Genomic DNA, 26666 nt, shown 5'->3' with positions numbered 1-26666 from the left:
TCCTAATGATATGATCCCGTTATCAACGACATCCAATGTCCATGGTCAGGAAACCACAACCATCTATTGATCAACGAGCTAGTCAACTAGAGGCTCACTAGGGACATGTTGTGTTCTATGCATTCACGCATGTATTAGGGTTTCCGGTTAAAACAATTATAGCATGAACAATAGACAATTATCATAAACAAGGAAATATATTAATAACTATTTTATTATTGCCTCTAGGGCATATTTCCAACATGCGCCAATGCTAGCATCCGAGGGTGTGGCCCACCGTGCACTACTCTATCCTCCGCGCAGCTAAACATGTCGTTAACGCAGTGTGCGAGCAGCAGTAGCCACCTCTCATGTGTGGAGCGCCTTGAAGCCACGAGCCCATGGCAACTACGTGGCATCAGATTTTTATCTGGCCGGCTGCACGAGCTCAGAGGGTGGAAGAGAGCGTGACTGAGAGAAGAGAGAGGAAGAAGATAAAGATGAGGTGGACGATGATGTGGTGAGGTCAGTGGTCAAAACCATGCCATGTTAGTAAAAAAATCACTTGAAGCAGTTTGAGGGACGAAACATATCTGGTTTCAACAATTGAGGGACTAGATTTTTCTGGTTTTGAAGTTGAGGGACCATTTCTAGACTATGATAAAGTTGAGGGGCGAAAAGTATACTTTCCCTATAATAAAACTATCTGTCCATCCTTGTACCTATCGGATCCTAGCGATCGGTAGAATTATTGTAAACCACGGGAGGGGTGGTTCCCGCCCTTGATCAACTAATGCGCATAGTAGGAAGGCCTAACCATAATCCAGGAAAATGCCACCACCAATGCCAAGTATAGGACTTTAACCCTCGTGAGTTGGTCCCATCACAAGGAAGCTAACCATCTGAGCTACACTCAGTTCGCCTCTTAAACTGATATTCTGACTTACCCATGTTGGGGTAAGTTAATTTTTTCTTAGCCGGTAATTTTGACTTGCCATGTTGGGTAGAGTCAATTTTCCTATAGGGTTATAAAGCCTCTTACACATTGCATGTTTTTTTGTTTCTATGTGTATTTTTCTTTTACTTTACTTTTAATTTCTTAGTCAATTTTTCCTTTTCCTATATGGTATTTTTGGCATACTAGAAAGAGTAAAAATGCGTACATGCAAATGCAATAACTATCATTATGTGTTTGAATTACAGTAGTGTGTGAAAATTGCACTATTATATACTTAGTAGGACAATGCCCATGCGTTGCAACGGAGTATAAATATTCTAGTACATTAGCTCGTGATTTACCTGCTCAAATTAATGCGATTGTCTGAATAAATTTTATAAAATCCTGCCTATGATTTACCTTATATTTTGATGAGAAGTTTGGTCAGTAAATTAAAGTGGAATTGTTTTAAAAGATATGTAAATTAAGGTGATTCATTATCATACGAGAAAGGTTGGACGAAGAGTTGGTGGGAAAAAAGTGAAACATGGAACCTTACATTCTTTTTAAGTGGTAGATAAGAGATTATTCTTTGCATATTAAAATAATACAATTTTCTGTGCAAAGTTCTGTGCAATTTTTTTCATCTAAAATGGTAATACCAACGTCATTAATTTACTTTTTATTAAAACAACTTCATTATCTTGATTTTAGTTTAGTTTTTCATATATTATTTCTTATGAAAGGGTAATATTGATGCCACTAATTCATTCATTCTTAGAAAACTCCATAATTTTGATTTTGATTTTTTTTTCTAAAAAGGTAATAGATGTAATACCAATGCCACTAATTCATTTTTCCTTAGAAAACTTTATTATTTTGATTTTTCTTTAGTTTTTATTTAATTTTCTTTCTTCTTTATGGATAAAACCGAAAGTGTGCATACGTCTCACTCCGCATCATTGATGTTCGTTGTTGTTCATTTCTACTATGCATCTCTGTCAAGCTTAAAGAGGAGAATTACCTCGCGCCAAGCATTATTCTGCACCTCACACGGTCACACCTGAATCAATGCAAACACACAGGATCGAGTAAGCCACCACTAATTCATTCCTTCTCAGGAAACTTAATTTTTGCGAAATCCCACTACTATATGCTTATTCTTGCGTATTGTAAACAAGCGTAATTTCTGTATAAATTATGTGCATACTTTATCATCATTATTTTTATTTGTTCTCCATTTTCCTTCTCCCTATACCAATGCCACTGATTCTATATTCGCTAGAAAACTTCACTATTTTTATTATTTATTTATTTTTAGGGACAATTCCATTTCTTCCCCTAACTTGAGCCACCACCTGGCATTTACCCCTAATTTTCAGGTATGCTCAAAAATACCCCTCTTCCGTCAAGTCACCTTACATAAATGCCCTTCTGTGTCGTTACCGTCCGGTCAAAGGGGGTTGATCGTCTGGTGAATAGTAACATGGTGAACAGTAAATTCGAAAAAATAGCAAAAAATCAAAAAAAATCTGAAATCTTGTGGGATCGAAGATACTCAAGGGATCAAGGTGCATGCAAATCTTTGCGTAGTTTGGACATTCCAGCAGCTCGTGTCAAAGGAAAAACTTTAAAATGTACGTTGTGAACAGTAAATTAAAAGAAAATAGCAAGAAAATTCAAAAAAATATGAAATTTTTTGGCATCAAAGAGGCTGGGGTGCGCAAGGTGCGTGCAAATTTTTGCTGTGTTTCGACACTGTAGGAGCTCGTGGAGAAAAAAACAAAAGTTGGCGCAGAAAAAAACTTTGAAAAAATGCACTATTTTGTTTTTTTGTTAGAGCACCTCGCATGTCATTTGATCACAAAAATTTGCAAGCACCTTGCGCACCCAAGCCTCTTTGATGACAAAAAAATTCATATTTTTTAAAAATTTCTTGCTATTTTTTTGAATTTACTGTTCACAGCGTGTAGATTTATATTTTTTCCTTTGCCACGAGTTCCTGGAATGTCCAAATAGCACGAAAATTTGCACGCACCTTGCGGCCTTGAGTATCTTCGATCCCACAAAATTTCTGATTTTTTTGATTTTTTTTTGCTATTTTTTTCGAATTTACTCTTCACCATGTTACTATTCACCAGACGGTCAAAGCCCTTTGACCGGATGGCAAGGGCATTTCTATAAGGTGAATTGACGGAAGAGGGGTATTTTTGAGCATACATGAAAATTAGGGGCAAATGCCAGGTGGTGGCTCAAGTTAGGGGGAGAAATGGAATTGTCCCTTATTTTTATTTCATTTTCTTACTTATTTAAAGGGCAGCACCAATGGCACCAATTCATTTTTTAGGAAAGTTATTTTTGCCAAAATTGTACTATTATATTCTTATTCCTGCATATTATAAAAAGCGTAATTTATGTGTAAGCTCTATGCATAATTTCTTCTTCTTCTTTATTCTTAAAGGGTAATTCCACAACCACTAATTCATTCTTCCCTAGAAAACTTCATTATTAGGATTTGGTTATGCTTTAACTTATTTTGTATTCTTCCTTCTTTAGAGTAATATCAATGCCACTACTTTATTCCTACTTAGAAGACCTCTTTTTTTGCTAGAAGTCACTATTATACGCTTATTCTTGTCTATTATAAAAATGCACAATTTATGTGTAAATTGTGTGCAAACTTGTCATTTTTTGGTTTTGTTTTTTAGAGCGCAAAAAATGCAATTATATTAGAGTGCGCAAATTGCACTATTATTGGCTTATTCTTTTTATATTGAAAATGTAGTTTATGTGCAAATTATTCACAAGTTTTAATTTTTTTCATGTCCTTTCTTCTTTAAGGGTAATATCGTTGCCACTAATTCATTCTTACATAGATTTTTTTGTTCAATTTTAGTTTTTGTATAGGGGGAGAAGAAGGGTGGTGGAAGTAGCTAATTCGGCCATTGGATCAAGATCGGATGATAGACAAATATTTCACCGAACGCCCAAAAAATTCGTCAAATAGCTACGCCTTTTTTCTTTGTTTTTGTATATTTATTTATTTAGTACTGTAAGGAAATAGTGTCTGACATGATTGTTTCTTCCTTTATTTTTTTGTATTAGTTCATTTCTTTTTTCTTTTAGCCATTGCACTTTCTCTTATATAGTACATGCTCCTTCAACCCAATTGTCAAATTCTACCTCGTGGACTCCTCCCCTCCTCCTAGCCCCCGCGTCGTCCCCCGCGTGGGCGACTCGAGCGGTGGCACGGCCATCCCCCTCCTCTCCTCCCCCACCCGCCCTCCCCGCCCCCGCCGTCGGCCACAGCTGCCGGGGCCTCTCTCTCCGTCGCTCGGGGGTGGCTGGTGCGGGGCGGCCTGTCCTTGCAGTGGCGTCGGGCGTGCGTGGGGCTCGGCGGTGCGGCGGCGGTGGCTCTCGGCGGCGACGCGGCGGCTACATGCCCGTGGTGGCGGCGGCGGTCCAAATCCGGCCACGGGCTGCAGCGGGCGGGTTTCGGTGGACCCCTTCTCTACGGGCTACAGCTCGGCCTCCCTTTCCTCTCGGTCGGTGCCGGAGGTGGGCTGGAGTTGGTGGAGATGGGGGCGTGCCGGCCGGATCTGACGCGACTTTCCCGCCAGGCGGCGCGGGGTGGGCAGCGACCGGGCGTGGTTGTTGCTCCGGCCATGGGAGGCGGCGCGGGGAGGTCCGGGGGTGGTGGCCTCCCGGTAGCGGCGGCTACACGGTGGCCGTTGTCTCTGCCCGCGGCGGCGGTCGGCTTCTCCGGTGTCGGCTCGTCTGCGGTCGGGCCGTTTTGACCTTCCCTTCATTTCCTCGTCGTCCGGGCTCTACTTGCATCGAAGGGTTAGCCCGCTCCCAGTTGCGGTCCATCGCTCGTCTCGCGCCCAATGCCTCAGGACCGAGCTCGTCTCGTGCACGGCAGCAAGACTAAGCTCGTCTCGCGCCCGGCGACAGGATCGAGCTCATCTCGCGCCCGATGCTGCAGGACAGGGCGATGGTGGCCAGTTTTGGCTGGCCTATTGGGTCTCGGCGCTCAGGGGTGCGAAAGGCTGGGCCTTTTCGCTCGTCTCGTGCACGGCAGCAGGACTGAGCTCATCTCGCGCCCGGCGACAGGATCGAGCTCATCTCGCGCCCGGTGCTGCAGGACGGGGCGATGGTGGCCAGTTTTGGCTGGCCTATTGGGTCTCGGCGCTGGGGGGCGCTCAGGGGTGCGAAAGGCCGGGCCTTTCTGCTCGTCTCTTTGGCTGGGGTAGCGACGGGTCTCGGGTGAGGTGTTGTCTTGGTCTTGGATGCCGGGGCGGCGGCCCTGGTGGTGGTAGCTAGGTGCTCATGGCCAGAGCCCGTGGCTTGGTGCTGCCCGGCTGCCATGGCCGTGTGGGCGGCATGGTGGCCGGGGTGTGCCGTTCGGTGGCGGTGAGTGCTGGCCGGGGTGAAAACCTGTTCTATCCTCGGACAGAGCGGCGGCGGCGAAGCTCGTTCCCTTCTTGAAGGCGTCGTCGCGGCTCTCATTGCCCGTTGTGTTACTCCACGGGAAACTCTGACCCTCGGGTCGGGCGGTGGCGACACTCCGGTGTCGTATCCTTCCTAAAGGCGCCGCCTTGGAGTCCACGGTTCGTTGTATGCGGCTTCATCTCTTCGTAGATAGGGGTGGTGTTGCTGCGCCCAACGCCTATATATACTGCCTTGGGTGTGTGCGTATGTACCGTTGTGTTTATGATCATGGCTTTATATGTAAAGCGGGGCGAAAGCCTTTTTAGGTATAGTACATGCGACAGAGGTTTGATGTTGTAGTTGTGTGCAAGTATTCAATTTGTAATTTGTTTTGCAATTTGATTTTGTTTTAGTTTTTATTTCGGGGATGCTTACTTGATTTTTTTGTTGTCAGGTTTTCTCAAATATTTTTGTTTGATTCGATGTTGCAATAGTACTACAGTACTTGATTTTGTGTTGAGGTGGGGGCTGCCAACCACAAACGAGGAGGCGAAGGAGGACGAGGATAAAAAGTGTGCTACCACTGTAGCACATGCTTGCACTCAGCGTTGTTAGCAAATCAAATGAGAATTTTTCTAACTAACAACACTAGAGATAAGAGATGTACTGCTTGTGTGTAGTGCTAGCACACTAGGTCACTCGCACTAGTTGTATAGCGATTCAAGCATATAGTAGCACTCAGCGATTACATGCACTGATCTACAAAAGGAACATTGACACATGGTTGGATAGCACGCTCCGTCCGACCCATCCGGGGACCGGCGCAAGGATTACTACGGCGTCCTGACTCAAGCGCGAGAGAGTAGAAGAGTTTGCGTGATCGCGAGTGCGCGCACATGCCCGTCGTCGGTCCTGCCGGGAGTTGCGAAACCGCCGCACCACACACGTACGGCCGCGCCCACCAACCGGTCTGGAGTCCGGGCACATGGCGGCGCCCGCCGGTTGGTACCGCGCGTACGTGCCCCGTCCCCGTATCCATCCACCCGGTTCCATCTCTACTACGTACCCATGGATGGATAAGCAAGCCCAACCCCAAGCTATCGGATGCGATGCGAGCTGACGAGCCGTAGCACCATGCAAGCCTTGGCTTTTCGTCGCAGGATGCAGATGCACCCTACCCTAGCCCCGTCCCCTCGTCCCTGGACCAGAAACAAAGAATGACCCCCGCCTGAATCCTCATCCATCCGTGCCTTTGCCTGCCATTTTCGTGCCAAACAACCAAACACGAGATACTACTAGTACTACATTACTGACGTAGCTGCTACCCTGCACTGCGCCAGGACATGACGGACTTGGAACTGTACGGTAGCGCCGGCCGCATAGCGTGCTTCCGAGGCAGCAAGACGCAAGTGCAGTCACGGACCCACGCGCGAGGAAGGAAGGAAGGGTTCTACATCACAGCCTGTTCCTCCACCAACTCCGGAAGCTTTGCCTTTGCGCGGGCAGATCATTGCACTTTCTCCTCTCCCTCAAGTAATAAGCCCATGCATGAGCTTCAGCATGACCAGGAGAGGCGAACCGTGTCGCCTTGCGTCTCACCACGCCAAAGCAAATCGAAAGGGCAAAGAGGAATGGCCATCTATGCCCCGAATGCTCCCGTAACTTGCCCATCAAAAGATGCTACTCATTGGAGGAGGATTGCGCCGGAAGCTATGCCCGGATCGGGGAAGGATTGCCGCCACCCCACCTCAATGCAAAAACACGCGAGACGCTGCTCTAAACTCTATCCATTCCAGCCATGTGACGGATTAACACATCAAGTAAAAGAGCATTGCATGCATTTACTACTCCCTTGGTCCCATAATATCAGAGCGTTTTTAGAATTTTAGTAAATAGAAAAAAATGTTCCTGACATTTTTTCGAAATGTTATACAATGTAGAAAAATGTTTGTGTAATCCAACTAAATGTTTCGTAAAATTCAAAAAAGTGTACGTTACATTTTGATAAAAGTTCACCCATTTCAACAAAAGTTTTTAACACCTTTGGTAGACTAATTATCCAATGTATAAAAATGTTTTCATAGTAAAAAATAGTTTCAGCATGTATTTGAAAATGCTTAACACATATTTGAATTTTTTTTCAACAAACAAGTATTTCCAAACACGCTAATCATCTATTTAAAAATATTAAACACATATAAAAATAGTTGAGGTGTATACAAAAAATTAAAACATATATTTGAGAAATTATAATCATGCATTTTTAGAATTTTAATAAATAGAAAAATGAAAATTCGGATGTACAAAAAAAAGTACAATGTGTATGAAAAATAAGGAGTGTATTTACAAAAAGGGAAAAGAAACTGAGAAAACAAGGAAAACTAGTGAAAACCAAAGAGAATCAAAGGAGAAAAAAGGGCCAAGGCCGACGCAGACGCGCCCTATGCTCTCCAACATGATAGGCTTTCGCGTGGTGCGTCGACCCGTCGTAAAGCCAGCCCCGAGCCCATGGAGGAGCTTCACGTGCAAGGCTCGTTTGTGGTCAGTAGCATGCCTCCGCGCCAGGGCCACCCCAGGGCTCCCTCTAATCTCTAGTCCAGTCCTCCACCGTCCCTGTGAGCGTGGCCATGCGATGCGCCCATGCCGTTGTGCCACTGAACGCGACGGGACGACCATTCTCATGCCTCCACCGCAGTCCACGTACCCGACTCCCGGCCGGCAGCAGCACATAGCACAGGGCACTAGCTAGACACTACTAGATGGACACATGGATGGATAGCACAGAACGCCCCGTCCGGTCCATCGGGGCCGGGGGACCAACGCAACTCGCAAGGATTACCACGTCCGTCCTACTCCTACGACGACCTAACTCGATCGCATGAGGAAGCGTTTGCGTGATCGCGGCACGCACTCGCCTGGGCGCACATGCCCGTCGTCGGCCCTGCCGGGCGTTGCGAAACCGCTTGCACCACGCACAACGCACGGCCGTGCCCACCGACCTGTCAGGACGTACACATGCCGCCGGTCGGTACCACGCCTACGTCCCCCGTCGTCGTCCATGATCCATCCACCCAAACCCAATGGCCCAAGCTATAGCTATCCGATCGCGAGGTGACGAGGTGTAGTACCATGCAATGCAAGCCTTCGCTTTCCGTCGCATGATGCGCCCTCGTCCCGTCGTCTCCTCCACTCGTCCTACACCAGAAGCAAAGAAAAGAGAGCACACACATCCTGAATCCCGGTCCATCTGCGTGCCAAACCACACGCCAGAGTTACCGGTACACTACCGACGTACTCTTCAGGTACCCTGCACCATGACAGACTTAAAGCAGTACCGGGGCACCGGGTACCGCCGCGTCGCGTGCTTCCCAGACCGGCAACACGGACGGAAGTGCAGCCACGGCCCCACGCTCAAGGGGTTTACAGCCTGTTCCTCCACCAACTCGGGAAGCTTTGCCTTTGCGCGGGCAGATACAGCGTCTCGCATCATCGCACTTTCTCCTCCTCCTTAAGCAAATCATCGGCGCCCATGCATCTTGATTCTTGACCAGGGGAGGCGAACCGTGCCCCCTTGCGTCTCGTCTCAACACGCCAAAGCAAGTCGAAAAGAGGAAACTGGAATGGCTACCCCCGCCCCGAATGCTCCCATAACCTGCCCATCATCAAAAGGAGGATGCTGCTCGCCGGAGGAGGATTGCGCCGGAAGCTATGCCCGGATCGGGGCTCGCCGCCGCCCCACCTCAAAGCAAAAACACGCGGGACGCTGCTCTCAACTCTACCCGGCCATGTGACGGATTAACACATCAAGTAAAAGAGCATCGCATACATTTACTTATATGATGGCCAAAAAAGGGAAGATTGAAATATATGATGGCCAAAAAAGGGAAGATTATTTCGACAGTAATTGCGCGGGAAACAGTTAGACCATCGAGGCTACAGAAAACTTCGTACAGTTCCGGCCGACACACGGCAAAACCAAGAAAGAAAATTAAGCAAAGCGCTGTGAAATCACGGGAAGAAAAATAAACAAGTAGGGCCTTGTTCGTGCTGCACGGCGGTGATAGTTAAGGCAGCATTCCATACAAAATGAGCAAGCACGCATTCGGTCGGTTCACTCATCTGTGATGATTTGAGGACGCCCGTCGTGACTTCGGCAAATCAGCAGAGATCAGACCGGCCGACCCCCTTCACCTTCACCGGGAGTATATACCGTGGGGCGAGCGGGAGCCGGCGGTGGTGGAGAAGTCGGAGCTGGTCACCGGGATGGAGATGGACAGCTTGGTGGCCGAGAAGGCGTTGCTGTTGTGGTTGGAGTCATGGTCCTGCAGCTCCGGCCACGAGTCCCTGTCCTTGGGCCACTCGTCGAAGAAGGGCCGCAGCGTCTGGTTCTCCTGCTTCACCGCCGACTCGTCGTCCTCGAAGCCGCCGCCGCCGCCGAAGGACAGCGGCTCCCTCTCCGTCTTGGCCAGCGAGCAGATCGCGCTCTGGTCCAGGTCGCCCAGGGTGCCCAGCATGGGGTAGCTCGAGAGTGAGAACGCCGAGTTCTGGGCCGGCATCAGGCGCCATGAGTAGTTGTCCATGGCGGTGTCCATGGCCGCGCTGATGAACTGGTTGTGCTCCTCCAGCGCCGAAGTCCTAAACCCATAGGCAGAATACCTGAATTGCACAAGTCAGATTTGACAAATGCAAACATTTGCATGGACCATAATGGTGTTCTCCTCACTGTACTGAAGTTCTATAGCTGAAACTTATTGGACAGCAATGATCTAGGATATGTATACAGTAGGCTTCACGTTTCTTGGCTACTAGACAAAACAAAAGGGACATAGCCATTGTTGCTGCACACTTTAAAGCAGCAGCTCGTGACAGGAGTAAAACAAAACAAAACAATACAATACAAAAGTAGGAAGCCAGACATCTAAGCAAGCATGATTGGCAGCAACGCAGCAATGCAGCATGTGCTGACTGCCCCGCAAGCAACCCTACTACAATGACAGGGCTTCGGTAAAGGGACACTGCTGGTAACTCATCACAAAGTTCTGATGAAGCAAACCCCAGAAATAAAAGCTCGAGGATGGATGGATGGGCGAAAGGTCATGGGCTTCCATAATCATGCTAGCCTTTTCAGATGGTTTCAGGTGCAGGGAAGGCAGAAACTGGTAAGTTTTGCTGCAGCAGAACTGACATTATTTTCTATTCCCTCCGTTCCAAAATATAAGTCTTTTTAGAGATTTCAACAAGTGACTCGTACGGAGCAAAATAAGTGAATATATATTCTAAAATATGTCTACATACATCCGTATGTTGTAGTCCATTTGAGATGTTTAAAAAGACTTATATTTAGGAACGGAGGGAGTAGCCCAGACCCAAACATGAAAAACAAACATGGGTCAGCAGAGGAAGAAAGGCAGCAAAATAAATGCCAGGTCTAAGATGGAGCAGGAGCAGGGAGCACTCTGCTCTGAACATAAAACCAAGATACAGTTTCATCTCTTGCAGGCAGAGTATGCGTGTGAATCTAGTTTAGAAGAACGCTCTGCTCTGAACTTGCATCAGAGCAGAGCAGAGCACCACTCTGTTTTGCAATCTTCTCAGGTTAAAATCTGGCCCCAGAAAGCATGGCCAGATACTGCAAAGCAATTACCTAAGCAAGCACAGATCATACTCTACTACTAACGGTGTCAGAAGAGCACTGGTGCTAGTCTGATCAACGCAGGCCCTGCTTGTCTACTGATGCAATCAAGCACAAAAATGGGAACATCACATGTTATGGGCCACTTCATCGCCCCTGACACCAACGACTAGGTAAAGAAAAACTAATTAGCACGGCAGCAGAGTATGCAGAGAAGGTTAATGGAGATCACCTGAAATCCTTGTTTCCGGCCGCACCAGCGGTCGCGTAAGGCGCAGCAGCATTGTCCATGTGCAGCTGAGCAGACCCCAGGCCGAAGGAGCCGGCCGCGCCGCCGCCGCCGCCAGTGGCGATCGCCGGGTACGGCGAGTGGCTGTGGAACGCGGCGGCGGTGGCGGCGGGGGCGTGCTGCTGCAGCTGCTGGGAGTGGGAGTGGGAGTGGGGCGTGGCGACGAGCTGCGTTTCCACAGGCTTTCTTGAACGGTTGCGGCCGCGGTGCATGTGGCGCTCGCAGTACTTGGAGTCCTGGGCGGCCTCCTTGGAGCACCGCCACTTCTTGCCGTCCGTCCGCCGGCACCGCCCCGGCTCCGGATCCAGCTTCTTCCCGAAGTAGGACCCGTACCCAACTGCAACCAAATTTAAGAAAACCCAGGTCAACAATGATGCGACGGGTACAAATCAAATCAGGAGGAGACGCAAGATGGAAGAATAACGCGTCAAGTCTCAGGCCGTGGCAGTCAGTCATGCCGCCGGCCGGCCGGAGACGAGAGCCGGTCGGTCGGTCGTCCTGGATCTATCTGTCTGTCCGCCCAACCAACCAATCATTCATTTACCCCGCAGGAAGGAACGAGGAATGCGAGATTATTTCCGGGGGAAAGGAGGAACTGTGCGCATCTACTACTACAGAGCAGAGGTTGATTATTGATCTTTTTTCTCGTTGGCCCATGTGATGCGACGCAGGACGGCAGCGAGCGAGTGAATGCGTGGGTAAGGCTCCCAACAACCAGACAGGAATAACCCCCATGACAAGGAAGGACCAATAAACTACTAACCCGACCCACCTCTCTACTCTACTTTTCGCTTCGTTTTTAGGCCGGGCCAAGCAAAGACTCGCCTAATCAAATCCTACCACATGAGGCTTCTTGAATCCAAACAAATGAATAAAAAGACCCACCAAGAAGACAGGAGATGCTACTAGTAGATGTAGTAGGTGGTAGGAGCAAATCTTGAACAGGGCACGGGGCTTCTTGGATTAGAATAATGAGACCTTTGCGCGGCCAAATCCGGGAGAGGATTAACAAATGACCGGAGCAATTAACAAAGAGACGAGCTAGGAGGTCGAGTACACCTGAATCTCTCGATCCCAATAAACAACCCGAGCAAATCGCACAGGGGAATGCAAAAGCGTGCGTGTGGATTGTAGAAGAAATACTCTGCCGAGGTAGGGGAACGTACGGGCGTGGTGGTGGTAGAAGCGCGAGGCGAGGGAGTCGAAGTCGCGGCGGATGGGGAGGAGGAGATCCGGCGGGACGGGCACGCCGGCGACGAGGTACTTGTAGATGAGCGCCTGCTGCTCCAGCTCCTGGTACTGCGCCGCCGTGAAGGTCGCCGGCCTCATCGCCGCCCACCTCGCGCCGCTCATCGCGTGCTGCTGCTGCTGCTGCGCCGCCTCCTCCCCTGCCCTGCACACACACACACACAAAAACACGCCGGAGCCGGTCACCGCATTAGTTAGCACCTCTAGCTAAGAGAGAAGTTGATATATAAAGAAAGAAGAGGGGAGTTGGCCGGCGGGCTTACGAGTAGAGAGGGGAGGAGCGGCAGAAGGGGAAGATGGGGGAGGAGCGGTGGTGGTCGGCTGCCGGCGACAGGGAGGCAAAGGGCATCGCCATATATGCCGCTCTCTCTCTCTCCTCTGCTGCGGCTGCGGCTGCGGCTGCGGCTGCTGCTGCTGCTTGGCTCCGGTCCGGTCCGGCCTCTCTTTTAATGTGCCGTGCTTTTGCCTTTTATTAGTTGCCTGGTGACGCTGTGCTGTGTGTGTCTCTTTCCCTCGCTGCGCAGGGCAGGGCTCGATCTGCTGCCTGGTGAGAGTGAGACGACGATGGGGGCAGTGGGATGGATATATAGGAGGAGCCCTGGCGAGGTGGTGATAGGCGCAGCAGCGGCAGCGCCGTGTGGGGGTGAGGCCGACACGCCAGGGTTCCAGCTTAGAGCCACTCTAGCTAAAACTCTGTACCGTAAAGTTCGTTTGAGGGATCCTCTAAAACGAATTTGCACTGTCGCGCACGGCACGGCAGAATAGTTCCGCTCAAAAACGATACTGCAAATTTAAAACAAAGTTCACCACCGGAGTTCATCGTGCATTCATACATAAAAACATAGATCAAACTAATCTAGACCTAGGGATGGCCGGCTCATGGCTTGCCGCCGAGGTAGAACTCCTCCGCCGACCTCCAAAGAGCATTGGCGTATGCGTGCTCTTCCTTGGCGGCGGCGAGACCCTCGTCGGCGCCTTCTTCTCCGGCCGCCACCGCTCGCTCGTCAGCGAGGAGCCCCTCCTCCGCCTTGCGGCACCTCTTGGTGTGTGGCCAAAGAGCATCGCCGAATATGGAGGATGGGAACTCCAGATGCACTTTGGCCGCTGCGCGGGAAATATAGCGGCGGAGGAGGATTTTAACGAGACTCATGTATATTTTTTATGGGCCGGCCATTTTTAGCAGATCTGTTCGGGCCTGAAAATGTGCAAAACCTGTAAAACGCCCGGAATTATAAGGGGCGGCGAGATTTTAGTGGATCTACTAGGGTTGCTCTTAAGGCACCACGAGCGCCTACGTCGATCGAGGATGTGCTCGCTTCCAAAAGAAAATTTATAAACCTACTTGTGCCTGCTAAGGCCGATTGTCTAGCCTTCCATTTAATCTTCTCGACGAGTCGGTCTAAGCTGAGTCGGGCGTTGTCGGAGATGACCATGTTACGTGATGGAAATATGCCCTAGAGCCCTAGAGGCAATAATAAAATAATTATTAATATATTTCCTTAATCATGATAAAGGTTTATTTTTCATGCTAGAATTGTATTGACCAGACACTTAAATACATGTGTCGATACATAAACAAATACCGTGTCCCTAGCGAGCCTCTACTAGACTAGCTCATTGATCAAAGATGGTTAAGATTTCCTAACCATAGACCTGAGTTGTCACTTGATGACGGGATCACATCATTAGGAGAATGATGTGATGGACAAGACCCATCCGTTAGCTTAGCATATGATCGTTCAGTTTATTGCTATTGCTTTCTTAATGTCAAATACATATTCCTTCGACTATGAGATCATGCAACTCCCGAATACCGGAGAAATACCTTGTGTGCTATCAAACATCACAACGTAACTGGGTAATCATAAAGATGCTCTACAGGTATCTCCGAAGGTGTCTGTTGAGTTGGCATGGATCGAGATTAGGATTTGTCACACCGTGTATCGGAAGTAATTTATTTATTCCATGCAATTTGGTATTGAGAAGATCCTCACATTCCACCTTGACCATGACCCAGAGATTGTGGCTCAGTTTTTTGCTTCTGTCCACTTCCACATGGATGAGAAGCGGACCATGACTTGGATGACAAATGGAAAGAGGATGTCTGCTGAGTGGAAGGAGTTCGTGGATCTGTTGCACGTTCGTGATGAGGGGCTAGATGTGCCCGTTGGTGTCCGCCCGCATCCAACCCAGAGTCCTGCTTCCAAGAACAAGTTTCAACCCGACCTTGTTGAGAAGTCTTTACCCAATGGCAAGAAGTCTTATGTGGTGAACCCGTTTCTTGACATCATGCACCGGATCGTCCGCAACTCTCTTTTTCCTCGCATAGGTGACAAGGACAAGGTGCATTCCTATCTTGTGGACATGATGCTTATTTGTGAGGAAGCGCGTCTTCAACAACCTGGACCACTTGATGTCTCTCATATCATGTGGTGTGAGCTTCAGTTTGCGGTGTTCCATCGCAAGGTTCCCATCTATGGACCTTATTTGCACCTCTTGATTTCGAAGACTTGGGAGAAGCTCTTTCCGGGTGAAGAGTTTCATGCTCCCAACTGGATTCACCATGAGCCCATTAAGCTGCGCCAGAAGAACAAGTGGGCTAACACCACTACCCAGGCTGAGGCAGAAGCCGCCTGCATGGATGTTGATGATGATGAGATTGAGGAGGAGGAGGCGGAGGACAGTTCTGAGGGGTATGCACCTCCCTCTGCTGAGCCCTCTTGGGCTAAGAAGCTCAAGGCCAAGGTGAAGGCTCTGTTCTGCATGCAGGCCAAGGGGCAATACCAGACTCACGTTGCTCAGAAGGAGAGTCGCCAGCGCGACAAGCGGATTTTGAGGAAGCTTGACGAGCACGTCTCGAGCGGGTCTGAGAAGAACATCACACCTGAGGCTGCTTGGATGATGAAGCAAGGCTATCAGTGGGCCGAGTCAGATGAGGAGTCCATTCCTGCTGCTTCGGATGAGGAGGTTGATGGGTGATCACTTCACTGGGAGCTACCACCTGTGTCTTAGGTGTCCTCTCTGCCTTTTTGGTGTCTTGATGCCAAAGGGGGAGAGAGTGTAGGATTTGCGAATTTGTCTCCGTGCTCCGTGCTTTCGTTTCGTTGAACCTTCGTTGCTTTGGTTTGTGTTATTTGCGTGTGAGACCAGGACTTACTCTATCATGTGGTGTAAGATATATGCCTTCACTCTTATCCTTTTATTGTCTAGTATGATTAGTAGCTTGTGAGTTTATTCTGTCTTGTGCCCTTATCATCATGCTCACTTGCTATACCTTGCTTCCATGCTTATTGTCACTTATATTGTTGCAAGGATTGCCTTGTCTATAAAATATAGGGGGAGTGTTGATCCTAGTGTGTGTGTTGTGCAGTCCAAAGCATATCTATAGAATGCACACATCTAGGGGGAGCCTGTCTATATTTTATAGATTTTGGGTTTGCTTATGATCATTTTATATCTCTATGTGCAAAACCCGTATTGTCATTAATCCACCAAAAAAGGAGAGATTGTAAGGGCATATTTCTCCCTAAGTGGTTTTGGTGATTGATGACAGTGCTTTTGCGGACTAATCGTGTGCATCGAGCATTTCAGATATCTCATGTCTAGGCACAAGACGATTCGGTGCCCCTCGGAGCCTATCGAAGATGGCGGTTCTCTATGTTTCTTTTCGGTGGATTTGAGTCATAGGAAAGCCGTACTATTAAGAGGGGGTCTGCTTCGGAAAGGTTAGGGTGGAATCAACACGTACACATCTATTCCATTGCACCACCTTTCCTTCGCTTCGATGGAGCATCGTCCGTTTATCCTTGTCTCTGCGAAATGAAGACTGCCAAATGCTAAAGTGTCTGTGGCATGCGGTAGTACTGCTCAAGGGAGCAGTAGTACCGCAGGGGCTTGCGGTAGTACCGCTCAAGGGAGCGGTAGTACCGCAGGGCCCAGCGGTAGTATCGCTCCTGGTGAGCGGTAGTACGGCTGCCTCCAGCCCTGACGCTGACGCATGCGGAAGTAGGCGCGGATGAAATTTTTTACTTCCGCTCCTACGCGGTAGTAGCGCTCCCTGTGAGCGGTAGTACCATGCCAGATTTTTGCACAGCTCCAAACTCAGCGGAAGTAGTTACGGAAGTAATTTATTTATTCCGTGCATTTCCGGCGCCAGTTGAGCCCTGCCTTACGGTAGTACCGTAGGGGCGCGCGGTAGTACCACTCCGGCATTTCTACCGCTCGTTGCCCTGTGCAACATGCCCTCGTCTGGTCACTACCGCGCAAGCGGTAGTACCGCACCCTGCAGTGGTAGTACCACAACCCTTTGCGGTAGTACCGCAGCTTTGTGCAGTAGTACCGCACCATGCAGGCTGAGTTAGGGGATAACGGTTGGATCTTTTCCCCCACTATATAAAGGGGGTCTTCTTCCCAAGAAGACCACCTCTTCCCTCCCTAAGCTCCATTGTTTCTCAAAGCTCCATTATCGCCCGATCTCTGTCCCTAGCCAATCAAACTTGTTGATTTTATAGGGATTGGTTGAGAAGGCCCCGATCTACACTTCCACCAAGAGAAATTTGATCCCCCCCCCACTAATCCCTTGCGGATCTTGTTACTCTTGGGTGTTTGAGCACCCTAGACGGTTGAGGTTACCGCGGAGCCATATTCCATTGTGGTGAAGCTTCGTGGTGTCGTTGGGAGCCTCCAATTAAGTTGTGGAGATAGCCCCAACCTTGTTTGTAAAGGTTCGGTCGCCGCCTTCAAGGGCATCAATAGTGGAATCACGGCATCTCCCATTGTGTGAGGGCGTGAGGAGAATACGGTGGCCCTAGTGGCTTCTTGGGGAGCATTGTGCCTCCACACCGCTCCAACAGAGACGTACTTCCTCTCAAAGGGAAGGAACTTCGGTAACACATCCTCGTCTCCACCGGCTCCACTCTTGGTTATCTCTTACCTTTACTTGTGCAAGCTTATATTGTGATGTATCCCTTGCTTGCTTGTGTGCTTGTTGTTGTTGTTGCATCATTTAGGTTGCTCACCTAGTTGCACATCTAGACAACCTATTTTGATGCTAAGTTTAATTTGGTAAAGCTAAAAATTGTTAGTTGCCTATTCACCCCCTCTAGTCAACCATATCAATACTTTCAATTGGTATCAGAGCCTCGTCTCTTTATTAAGGACTTTACCGTCCGAAGAGTATGGGTGACACCATAGACGAGGGGGAGGAGCACCCCGGTGTGAGTCCATCCTTATCTACGGCCGATGGGGATCCTCGGTCTCTCATGAGGAGTTCAATGCGGCTTTGGACACATTGAAAACCTCCATGATGACCGAGGATAAAGGCATGTTTAAGGAGTTTCTTGAAGGCCTCAAATTATCCACCGCACCGTTGGAAGTGGTTGATCCCGCTAACAAGGTGGCGGATGCTAACTCCAAGAAGGGGGAAGCTAGTAGTGATAAAGTTCCTTTGCCTAGTGGTAGAAGTGGGAGCGACATCTTTGCCCATGTTGAACCACCCCTTACCTATGGAGGACCGGTTCCCTCCACACATATGAATCATGTTGGTCCTCCTCCTAAGCTTGTGAAAAATGAGGATTTTTCCTCTCGGGTGTATCGCTTTAAACGTCATTTAAATCATAGTTCTACTAATCTTTGGAGAATTATTGAGCAAGGTTTCTACCCGCACGACCCAAGCAACTTCACTCCTAGAGAAGCCGCGGATCATCAATTCAACGATTCCGCTTTCTTCATTCTCCAAGAAGCCATTCCTCCCGAAGATATTGCGCACCTCCGACCTTCCACCGTGGCCAAGGAAGCATGGGAGCATGTTGTTTCCTTGTACAAAGGAAGCGCAAGCATTCAACGCTCCAACTTTGAAGTGGTGCAAGATGAAGCTGATGAGTTTGCCATGATTGAAGATGAAGAACCTCGAGAGCTTTATCAAAGATTAACTACTCTCGCGGTCTCACTCCGAGATCATGGGAGCAAGGATACAGATGACAATTGGATTAAGCGCAAGTTTCTCAAGGCCGTGATGCCTTACCATAAGGCCATGTCCTCCGTCATCCGTCAAAGGCCGGACTTCCACGCCTTGTCCTCAATGCGGTGTTGGATGAGTTTGTTGGAATAAGGATCTTGGACAAGACCGCCGATAATGCGGTGTTGCGTTCTCAGCGATCAAACAAGCCCAACCTTGCTTTGAAGGCCAAGGCTAGTGCGTAAGAAGAGGATGAAGAGGAAGAGGAGGAGTGTTGCCCCGAAGAAACCAAATATGCCTATCATGAGCATATGGCTCTTGCTTAACAACAATTTTGGGGCAACAAGAAGAACGCAAGGCCCAACTTCAACAAGAACAACTCAAGTGGCACCAAGGGCAAGCAACATGTGAGGACATGCTATAATTGTGGCAATGTGAGTCACTTTGTTGTGGATTGCCCTTACGAGAATAGGGAATACAATGGTGGTAAGCTCATCCGAAAAGACAAGGCCAAGTCTTTCCCGAATAAGAACAACTTCACCAAGAAGACTCCTCCCAAGGGATTGGTGGCACAAGAAGAGTACAATGAGGATGATGATGATGATGAAGACAGTAAGACGGGTGCCATGGCCTCCATCGCCATTGCAACAACTCCACGGGTATCCCTTTCGATTCACCCAACGAGAACATCACCGCCAAGTGCCTCATGGCTAAAGCCACCAACAAGGTAACCCCCAACATCAAGACTACCATCACTACTAATCCTTCCTTGATGGATTGCATTGATGAAAGTGAGGGAGCGAAGGAGGAGGAAAATGAATTTGAGTCTTTCATGAGTAAGCTCAAAGGTAAAACCAAGAAGCACTTCACTGCTCTCTAGGAACAACTTGGTGAAGCCAATGACATGATCGAGCCTCACGAAGAGACCATCTCTAAGATGGAAGGGCATAGTCGTGACTATGCCGATGAGAAATCAGATCTCTCTAACGCGCTTGAGGAAGAGCGTGGTCATCGTTTGGCTCTTGAGGAGTCACACAATGATGATCATGCTAAATTAAAGAAAGATCTTGATCATGCTCTTGTTGGCTCTCGTGTGCTCAAATCCGAGAAGGCCAAACTTGGGGTTGACCATGTTAGACTCAAGGAGGAGTTTGATCTACTTGACAAGGCTCACAAGGCTTTGAAGAGTGCTCATGATAGCCTTAAAGAGTCTCATGATCAACTGCAAGTGAAGCTAACCAAGGAAAAAGCCACCTTTCCTCATATGGTTTTAATTGATAATGCAAATGCTACTAACCCGTGTTGTGAGCATGTGCATCTTGTGGAGAAGAATGCCAAGTTGAAGCAGCACCTTGAGAAAGGCCTTGTATCTTGCATACAAGGAGAGAAGAACCTCAATGACCTTTTGAGCAATCAAAAGAAAGTTGTGGCCAAGGAGGGGATTGGGTTTGCACCCAAGTCCAAGAATAATAAGAAGAATGACAAGACCAAACAACCTCCTCCTCTCAAGCAAACGTTTGTGAAGGAGGGAGAGGGTACTCCTAAGGAGAAGAAGAATAATGCGAAGGGTGGCGGTGTCAAGAAGGGCAATGCCACTCCTTCCAACAAAGACGGTGACTTTAACCCTTCTTATGTGTTATGTCGTGCTAGTGATGGGCATGTTTATGCCAAATTTGTTGGTTCTTCTTATGAGTATATTGAATGGTCTATTTGGGTTCCTAAGACCCTTGTTTCTAACATCAAAGGACCCATTACAAAATGGGTACCTAAAACCAAGCATTGATCTCTTGTAGGTGTTTGCTTTCGGTGGGGGATCATGGTTGCTCGATAGTGGAGCCACAAATCATAGGACCGGAAGCAAGGACTTGGTGGTGGACGTGCACAAGGTTTCATCTATGCCCACCAATGTCGAGTGGGGTGATGCCTCATCTTCTAAGGTATTGAGTCTTGGCAAGGTTGTCATTTCTCATGATCTCACGATCGAGAAAGTCATGCTTGTTGAGTCCCTTACATACAACTTACTTTCCGTTCGTCAACTTGCCCTCATGGGCTTTGCCACTTTCTTTGATATTGATACCGTGGCCCTCTTGTGGAGCAAGACTCTTAAAGTAGCTTTTGCTGGGTGATGACCCACAAGTATAGGGGATCTACCGTAGTACTTTCAATAAGTAAGAGTGTCGAACCCAACGAGGAGCAGAAGGAAATGACAAGCGGTTTTCAGTAAGGTATTCTCTACAAGCACTGAAATTATCGGTAACAGATAGTTTTGTGATAAGGTAATTTGTAACGGGTAACAAATAATGAAAGTAAATAAGGTGCAGCAAGATGGCCCAATCCTTTTTGTAGCAAAGGACAAGCCTGGACAAACTCTTATATGAAGGAAAATGCTCCCAAGGACACATGAGAATTATCGTCAAGCTAGTTTTCATCACGCCCATATGATTCGCGTTCGTTACTTTGATAATTTGATATGTGGGTGGACCGGTGCTTGGGCGCTGCCCTTACTTGGACAAGCATCCCACTTATGATTAACCCTTATTGTAAGCATCTGCAACTACAAAAGAAGTACTAAGGTAAACCTAACCATAGCATGAAACATATGGATCCAAATCAGCCCCTTACGAAGCAACACATAAACTAGGGTTTAAGCTTCTGTCACTCTAGCAACCCATCATCTACTTATTACTTCCCAATGCCTTCCTCTAGGCCCAAACAATGGTGAAGTGTCATGTAGTCGACGTTCCCATAACACCACTAGAGGAAAGACAACATACATCTCATCAAAATATCGAACGAATACCAAATTCACATGACTACTTATAGCAAGACTTCTGCCATGTCCTCAGGAACAAACGTAACTACTCACAAATCATATTCATGTTCATAATCAGAGGGGTCTTAATATGCATAATGGATCTGAACATATGATCTTCCACCAAATAAACCAACTAGCATCAACTACAAGGAGTAATCAACACTACTAGTAACCCACATGTACCAATCTGAGGGTTGGATACAAAGATTGGATACAAGAGATGAACTAGGGTTTTAGAGGAGATGGTGCTGGTGAAGATGTTGATGGATATTGACCCCCTCCCGATGAGAGGATCATTGGTGATGATGATGGCGATGATTTCCCCCTCCCGGAGGGAAGTTTCCCCGGCAGAACAGCTCTGCCGGAGCCCTAGATTGGTTCCGCCAAGGTTCCACTTCGTGGCGGCGGTGTTTCGTCCTGCAAGGATGCTTATGAATTTTTCCAGGGTAGAAGACACCATATAGCCAAAGATGGGCACCGGAGGCCTGCCAGGGGGCCCACGAGGCAGGGGGCGCGCCTAGGGGGTAGGGCGCACCCCCCACCCTCGTCCTGCAAAATTGCTGTTTTTTTGCCTATTTCAGAGTTTCGCAGAAAAAGAATATCAAATGGAGTCCAAACGGAATGAAACCTTCGGGAACGTGATTTTCGGAACGAACGTGATCCAGAGGACTTGGACCCTACGTCAAGACATCAACCAGGAGGGCACGAGGTAGGGGGGGCGCGCCTACCCCCCTGGGCGCGCCCTCCACCATCGTTGGCCCCCTGTTGCTCCACCGACATACTCCTTCCTCCTATATATACCTACGTACCCCCAAACTACCAGATACGGAGCCAAAAACCTAATTCCACTGCCGCAACCTTCTATACCCGTGAGATCCCATCTTGGGGCCTGTTCCGGAGCTCCGCCGGAGGGGGCATCGATCACGGAGGGCTTCTACATCAACACCATAGCCTCTCCGATGATGTGTGAGTAGTTTACCTCAGACCTTTGGGTCCATAGTTATTAGCTAGATGGCTTCTTCTCTCTTTTTGGATCTCAATACAATGTTCTCCCCCTCTCTTGTGGAGATCTATTCGATGTAATCTTCTTTTGCGGTGTGTTTGTTGAGACCGATGAATTGTGGGTTTATGATCAAGTTTATCTATGAACAATATTTGAATCTTCTCTGAATTCTTTTATGCATGATTGGTTATCTTTGCAAGTCTCTTCGAATTATCAGTTTGGTTTGGCCTACTAAAGTGATCTTTCTTGCAATGGGAGAAGTGCTTAGCTTTGGGTTCAATCTTGCGGTGTCCTTTCCCAGTGACAGTAGGGGCAGCAAGGCACGTATTGTATTGTTGGCATCGAGGATAACAAGATGGGGTTTATATCATATTGCATGAGCTTATCCCTCTACGTCATGTCATCTTGCTTAAAGCGTTACTCTGTTCTTATGAACTTAATACTCTAGATGCATGCTGGATAGCGGTCGATGTGTGGAGTAATAGTAGTAGATGCAGGCAGGAGTCGGTCTACTTGTCTCGGACGTGATGCCTATATACATGATCATACCTAGATATTCTCATAACTATGCTCAATTCTGCAATTGCTCAACAGTAATTTGTTCACCCATCGTAATACTTATGCTCTTGGGAGAAGCCACTGGTGAAACCTATGGCCCCGGGGTCTATTTTCCATTATATTAATCTCCCGACAACAAGCTATTTCTGGCGCCGTTTTTATTTTACTTTCTTTACTTTGCATCTTTATCATAAAAATACCAAAAATATTATCTTATCATATCTATCAGATCTCACTCTCGTAAGTGACCGTGTAGGGATTGACAACCCCTTATCACGTTGGTTGCGAGGATTTATTTGTTTGTGTAGGTGCGAGGGACTCATGCGTGGCCTCCTACTGGATTGATACCTTGGTTCTCAAAAACTGAGGGAAATACTTACGCTACTTTGCTGCATCACCCTTTCCTCTTCAAGGGAAAACCAACGCAGTGCTCAAGAGGTAGCAAGAAAGATTTCTGGCGCCGTTGCCGGGGAGTCTACGCAAAAGTCAACATACCAAGTACCCATCACAAACCCTTATCTCCCGCATTACATTATTTGCCACTTGCCTCTCGTTTTCCTCTCCCCCACTTCACCCTTGCCGTTTTATTCGCCCTCTCTTTTTCGTTTGCCTCTTTTCCGTTTGCTTGTCGTTATGGCTAGTCCTCTATCTTCTCCGTTGGCTCCCAAGAATGAAGTTCTAAATTTTAAGCAAAGGGAGGGAGAAAATCTAAAAGACGCTTGGTATAGAATTTGCAATGTTCAAAATAGATCTACCAGGAAGCAATCTACTTCCGTTCTTCTTTGCAATTTTTATGTAGGCGCTACTCCTTGGTACAGGTATATCCTTGATACCATTACCGGAGGGAATTTCTTGGGTAGCCATACTTTTGATTCTTATAATGCTATGATAGATTTGTTTGGCTCACCACCTCTTTTGGTTAATGGAACTATGTTAACTTTGGAGCATGTAATGCAAAGACTTGAAATTATTGAAAATAAAGTTGCTACCGTAGAGTTAATTGAAAATCTGGATAAAAAGATCCACAACCAAATTACCCAATATGGATCTAAAGTAGGAGTCACTTTGAAAAATATTAAGGAGAAGGAACCCATAGTTGATGAAAGAATAAATTAAGATTCCACTAGAATCGATAAACTTGAGGGTATCATTACCAACTTGGGAACCGCTTTTTCTTCCGTAAAGAATACTCCAAGTCCTCCAACTAAAATTGCCAAGCTTCTGTATGTTCCTAAAAACAAGGGTGAATCAACTAGTAAGGAAACTGCGGATCTCAAATCTATAAGTATTCATCCCAATCTTTTTGCTATCATTAAGGAACCATTTGCTACAAATGAATTTTTCGATTTTGTGCCTAGAAGTTTGATAATTAATAAAAAGAAGGAAACTCCTAAGGGTGGTAGGTGTCTTATTAAAGAGTTGCCTACCAAAGATGGCAATACCTAGATCTATCCTTGCTTTTATGCCTAGCTAGGGGCGTTAAACGATAGCGCTTGTTGGGAGGCAACCCAATTTTATTTTTAGTTTTTTTTTGCTTTTTTGCTTCTGTTTAGGAATAAATATTTGTTCTAGCCTCTGGTTAGATTTGTTTTTATGTTTTGATTAGTGTTTGTGCCAAGTTAAACCTATAGGATCTTCTTGGATGATAGTTATTTGATCTTGCTGTAAATTCCAGAAACTTTCTGTTCACGAAAATTGTTAAACAAATCACCAGAACGTGACAAAATATTGATTCCAATTTCTGCTGATCAATAAACAAATTTTCTAGGTCGTCCTATTTTTGCTGAATTTTTGGAGTTCCAGAAGTTTGCGTTAGTTATAGATTACTACAGACTGTTCTGTTTTTGACAGATTCTGTTTTTCGTGTGTTGTTTGCTTATTTTGATGAATCTATGGCTAGTAAAATAGTTTATAAACCATGGAGAAGTTGGAATACAGTAGGTTTAACACCAATATAAATAAAGAATGAGTTCATGACAGTACCTTGAAGTGGTCTTTTGTTTTCTTTCGCTAACGGAGCTCACGAGATTTTCTGCTGAGTTTTGTGTTGTGAAGTTTTCAAGTTTTGGGTGAAAGATTTGATGGATTATGGAACAAGGAGTTGCAAGAGCCTAAGCTTGGGGATGCCCATGGCACCCCCAAGATAATCTAAGGACACCTAAAAGCCAAAGCTTGGGGATGCCCCGGAAGGCATCCCCTCTTTCGTCTGCTTCCATCGGTAACTTTACATGGAGCTATATTTTTATTCACCACATGATATGTGTTTTGCTTGGAGCGTCTTGTATGATTTGAGTCTTTATTTTTTTAGTTTACCACAATCATATTTGCTGTACACACCTTTTGAGAGAGACACACATGATTCAGAAATTATTAGAATACTCTATGTGCTTCACTTATATCTTTTGAGTTATATAGTTTTTGCTCTAGTACTTCACTTATATCTTTTAGAGCACGGTGGTGGTTTTGTTTTATAGAAACTATTATTCTCTCATGCTTCACTTAGATTATTTTGAGAGTCTTAAACAGCATGGTAATTTTCTTAAATAATCCTAATATGCTAGGTATTCAAGACTAGTAAAAACTTTCTTATGAGTGTGTTGAATACTAAGAGAAGTTTGATGCTTGATGATTGTTTTGAGACATGGAGGTAGTGATATCAAAGTTGTGCTATTTGAGTAGTTGTGAATTTGAGAAATACTTGTGTTGAATCTTGCAAGTCCCGTAGCATGCACGTATGGTAAATGTTATGTAACAATTTGAAACATGAGGTGTTCTTTGAGTGACTTCCTTATGAGTGGCGGTCGGGAACGAGCGATGGTATTTTCCTACCAATCTATCCCCCTAGGAGCATGCGCGTAGTTCTTGGTTTTTGATGACTTGTAGATTTTTGCAATAACTATGTGAGTTCTTTATGACTAATGTTGAGTCCATGGATTATACGCACTCTCACCTTTCCATCATTGCTAGCCTCTTCGGTACCGTGCATTGCCCTTTCTCACATTGAGAGTTGGTGCAAAATTCTCCGGTGCATCCAAACCCCATGATATGATACACTCTTTCACACATAAACCTCCTTATATCTTCCTCAAAACAGCCACCATACCTCCTATTATGGCATTTCCATAGCCATTCCGAGATATATTGCCATGCAACTTTCCACCGTTCCATTTATCATGACACGTTCATCATTCTCATGTTGCTTTGCAAGATCATGCAGTTGACATGTTATTTGTGGCAAAGCCACCGTTCATAATTCTTTCATACATGTCACTCTTGGTTCATTGCATATCCCGGTACACCGCCGGAGGCATTCATATAGAGTCATACTTTGTTCTAGTATCGAGTTGTAATCATTGAGTTGTAAATAAATAGAAGTGTGATGATCATCATTTTCTAGAGCATTGTCCCAAGTGAGGAATAAAAAAAAGAGAAAGGCCATAAAAAAAGAAGAAGGCCCCCAAAAAAATGAGAGAAAAAGAGAGAAGGGACAATGTTACTATCCTTTTTCCACACTTGTGCTTCAAAGTAACACCATGATCTTCATGATAGAGAGTCTCTTGTTTTGTCACTTTCATATACTAGTGGGAATTTTTCATTATATAACTTGGCTTGTATATTCCAACAATGGGCCTCCTCAAGTGCCCTAGGTCTTCGTGAGCAAGCAAGTTGGATGCACACCCACTTAGTTTCTTTTGTTGAGCTTTCATATATTTATAGCTCTAGCGCATCTGTTGCATGGCAATCGCTACTCCTTGCATTAACATCAATCGATGGGCATCTCCATAGCTCATTGATTAGCCTCGTTGATGTGAGACTTT

General features: G+C 46.7%; 1 protein-coding gene across 1 annotated transcript; it reads right to left on the bottom strand.

The window, feature by feature from the left end:
- Positions 1-9218: 9218 nt before the first annotated feature.
- On the bottom strand, positions 9219-13081 carry LOC123054413 (growth-regulating factor 3). The gene is made up of 4 exons (XM_044478186.1): positions 12780-13081; positions 12435-12661; positions 11212-11605; positions 9219-10003 (listed from the first exon to the last, which is right to left on the bottom strand). The coding sequence occupies exons 1-4, from the start codon at positions 12869-12871 to the stop codon at positions 9541-9543; spliced, it is 1176 nt and encodes a 391-aa protein (XP_044334121.1). The 5' UTR covers positions 12872-13081; the 3' UTR covers positions 9219-9540.
- Between the last annotated feature and the right edge of the window lie 13585 nt (positions 13082-26666).

Source organism: Triticum aestivum, chromosome 2D (assembly GCF_018294505.1).
Source record: "Triticum aestivum cultivar Chinese Spring chromosome 2D, IWGSC CS RefSeq v2.1, whole genome shotgun sequence".
Taxonomy (NCBI): Eukaryota; Viridiplantae; Streptophyta; class Magnoliopsida; order Poales; family Poaceae; genus Triticum; species Triticum aestivum.
The sequence above is the reverse complement of the archived record's forward strand: the minus strand, read 5'-3'. Positions and strand labels throughout refer to the sequence as shown.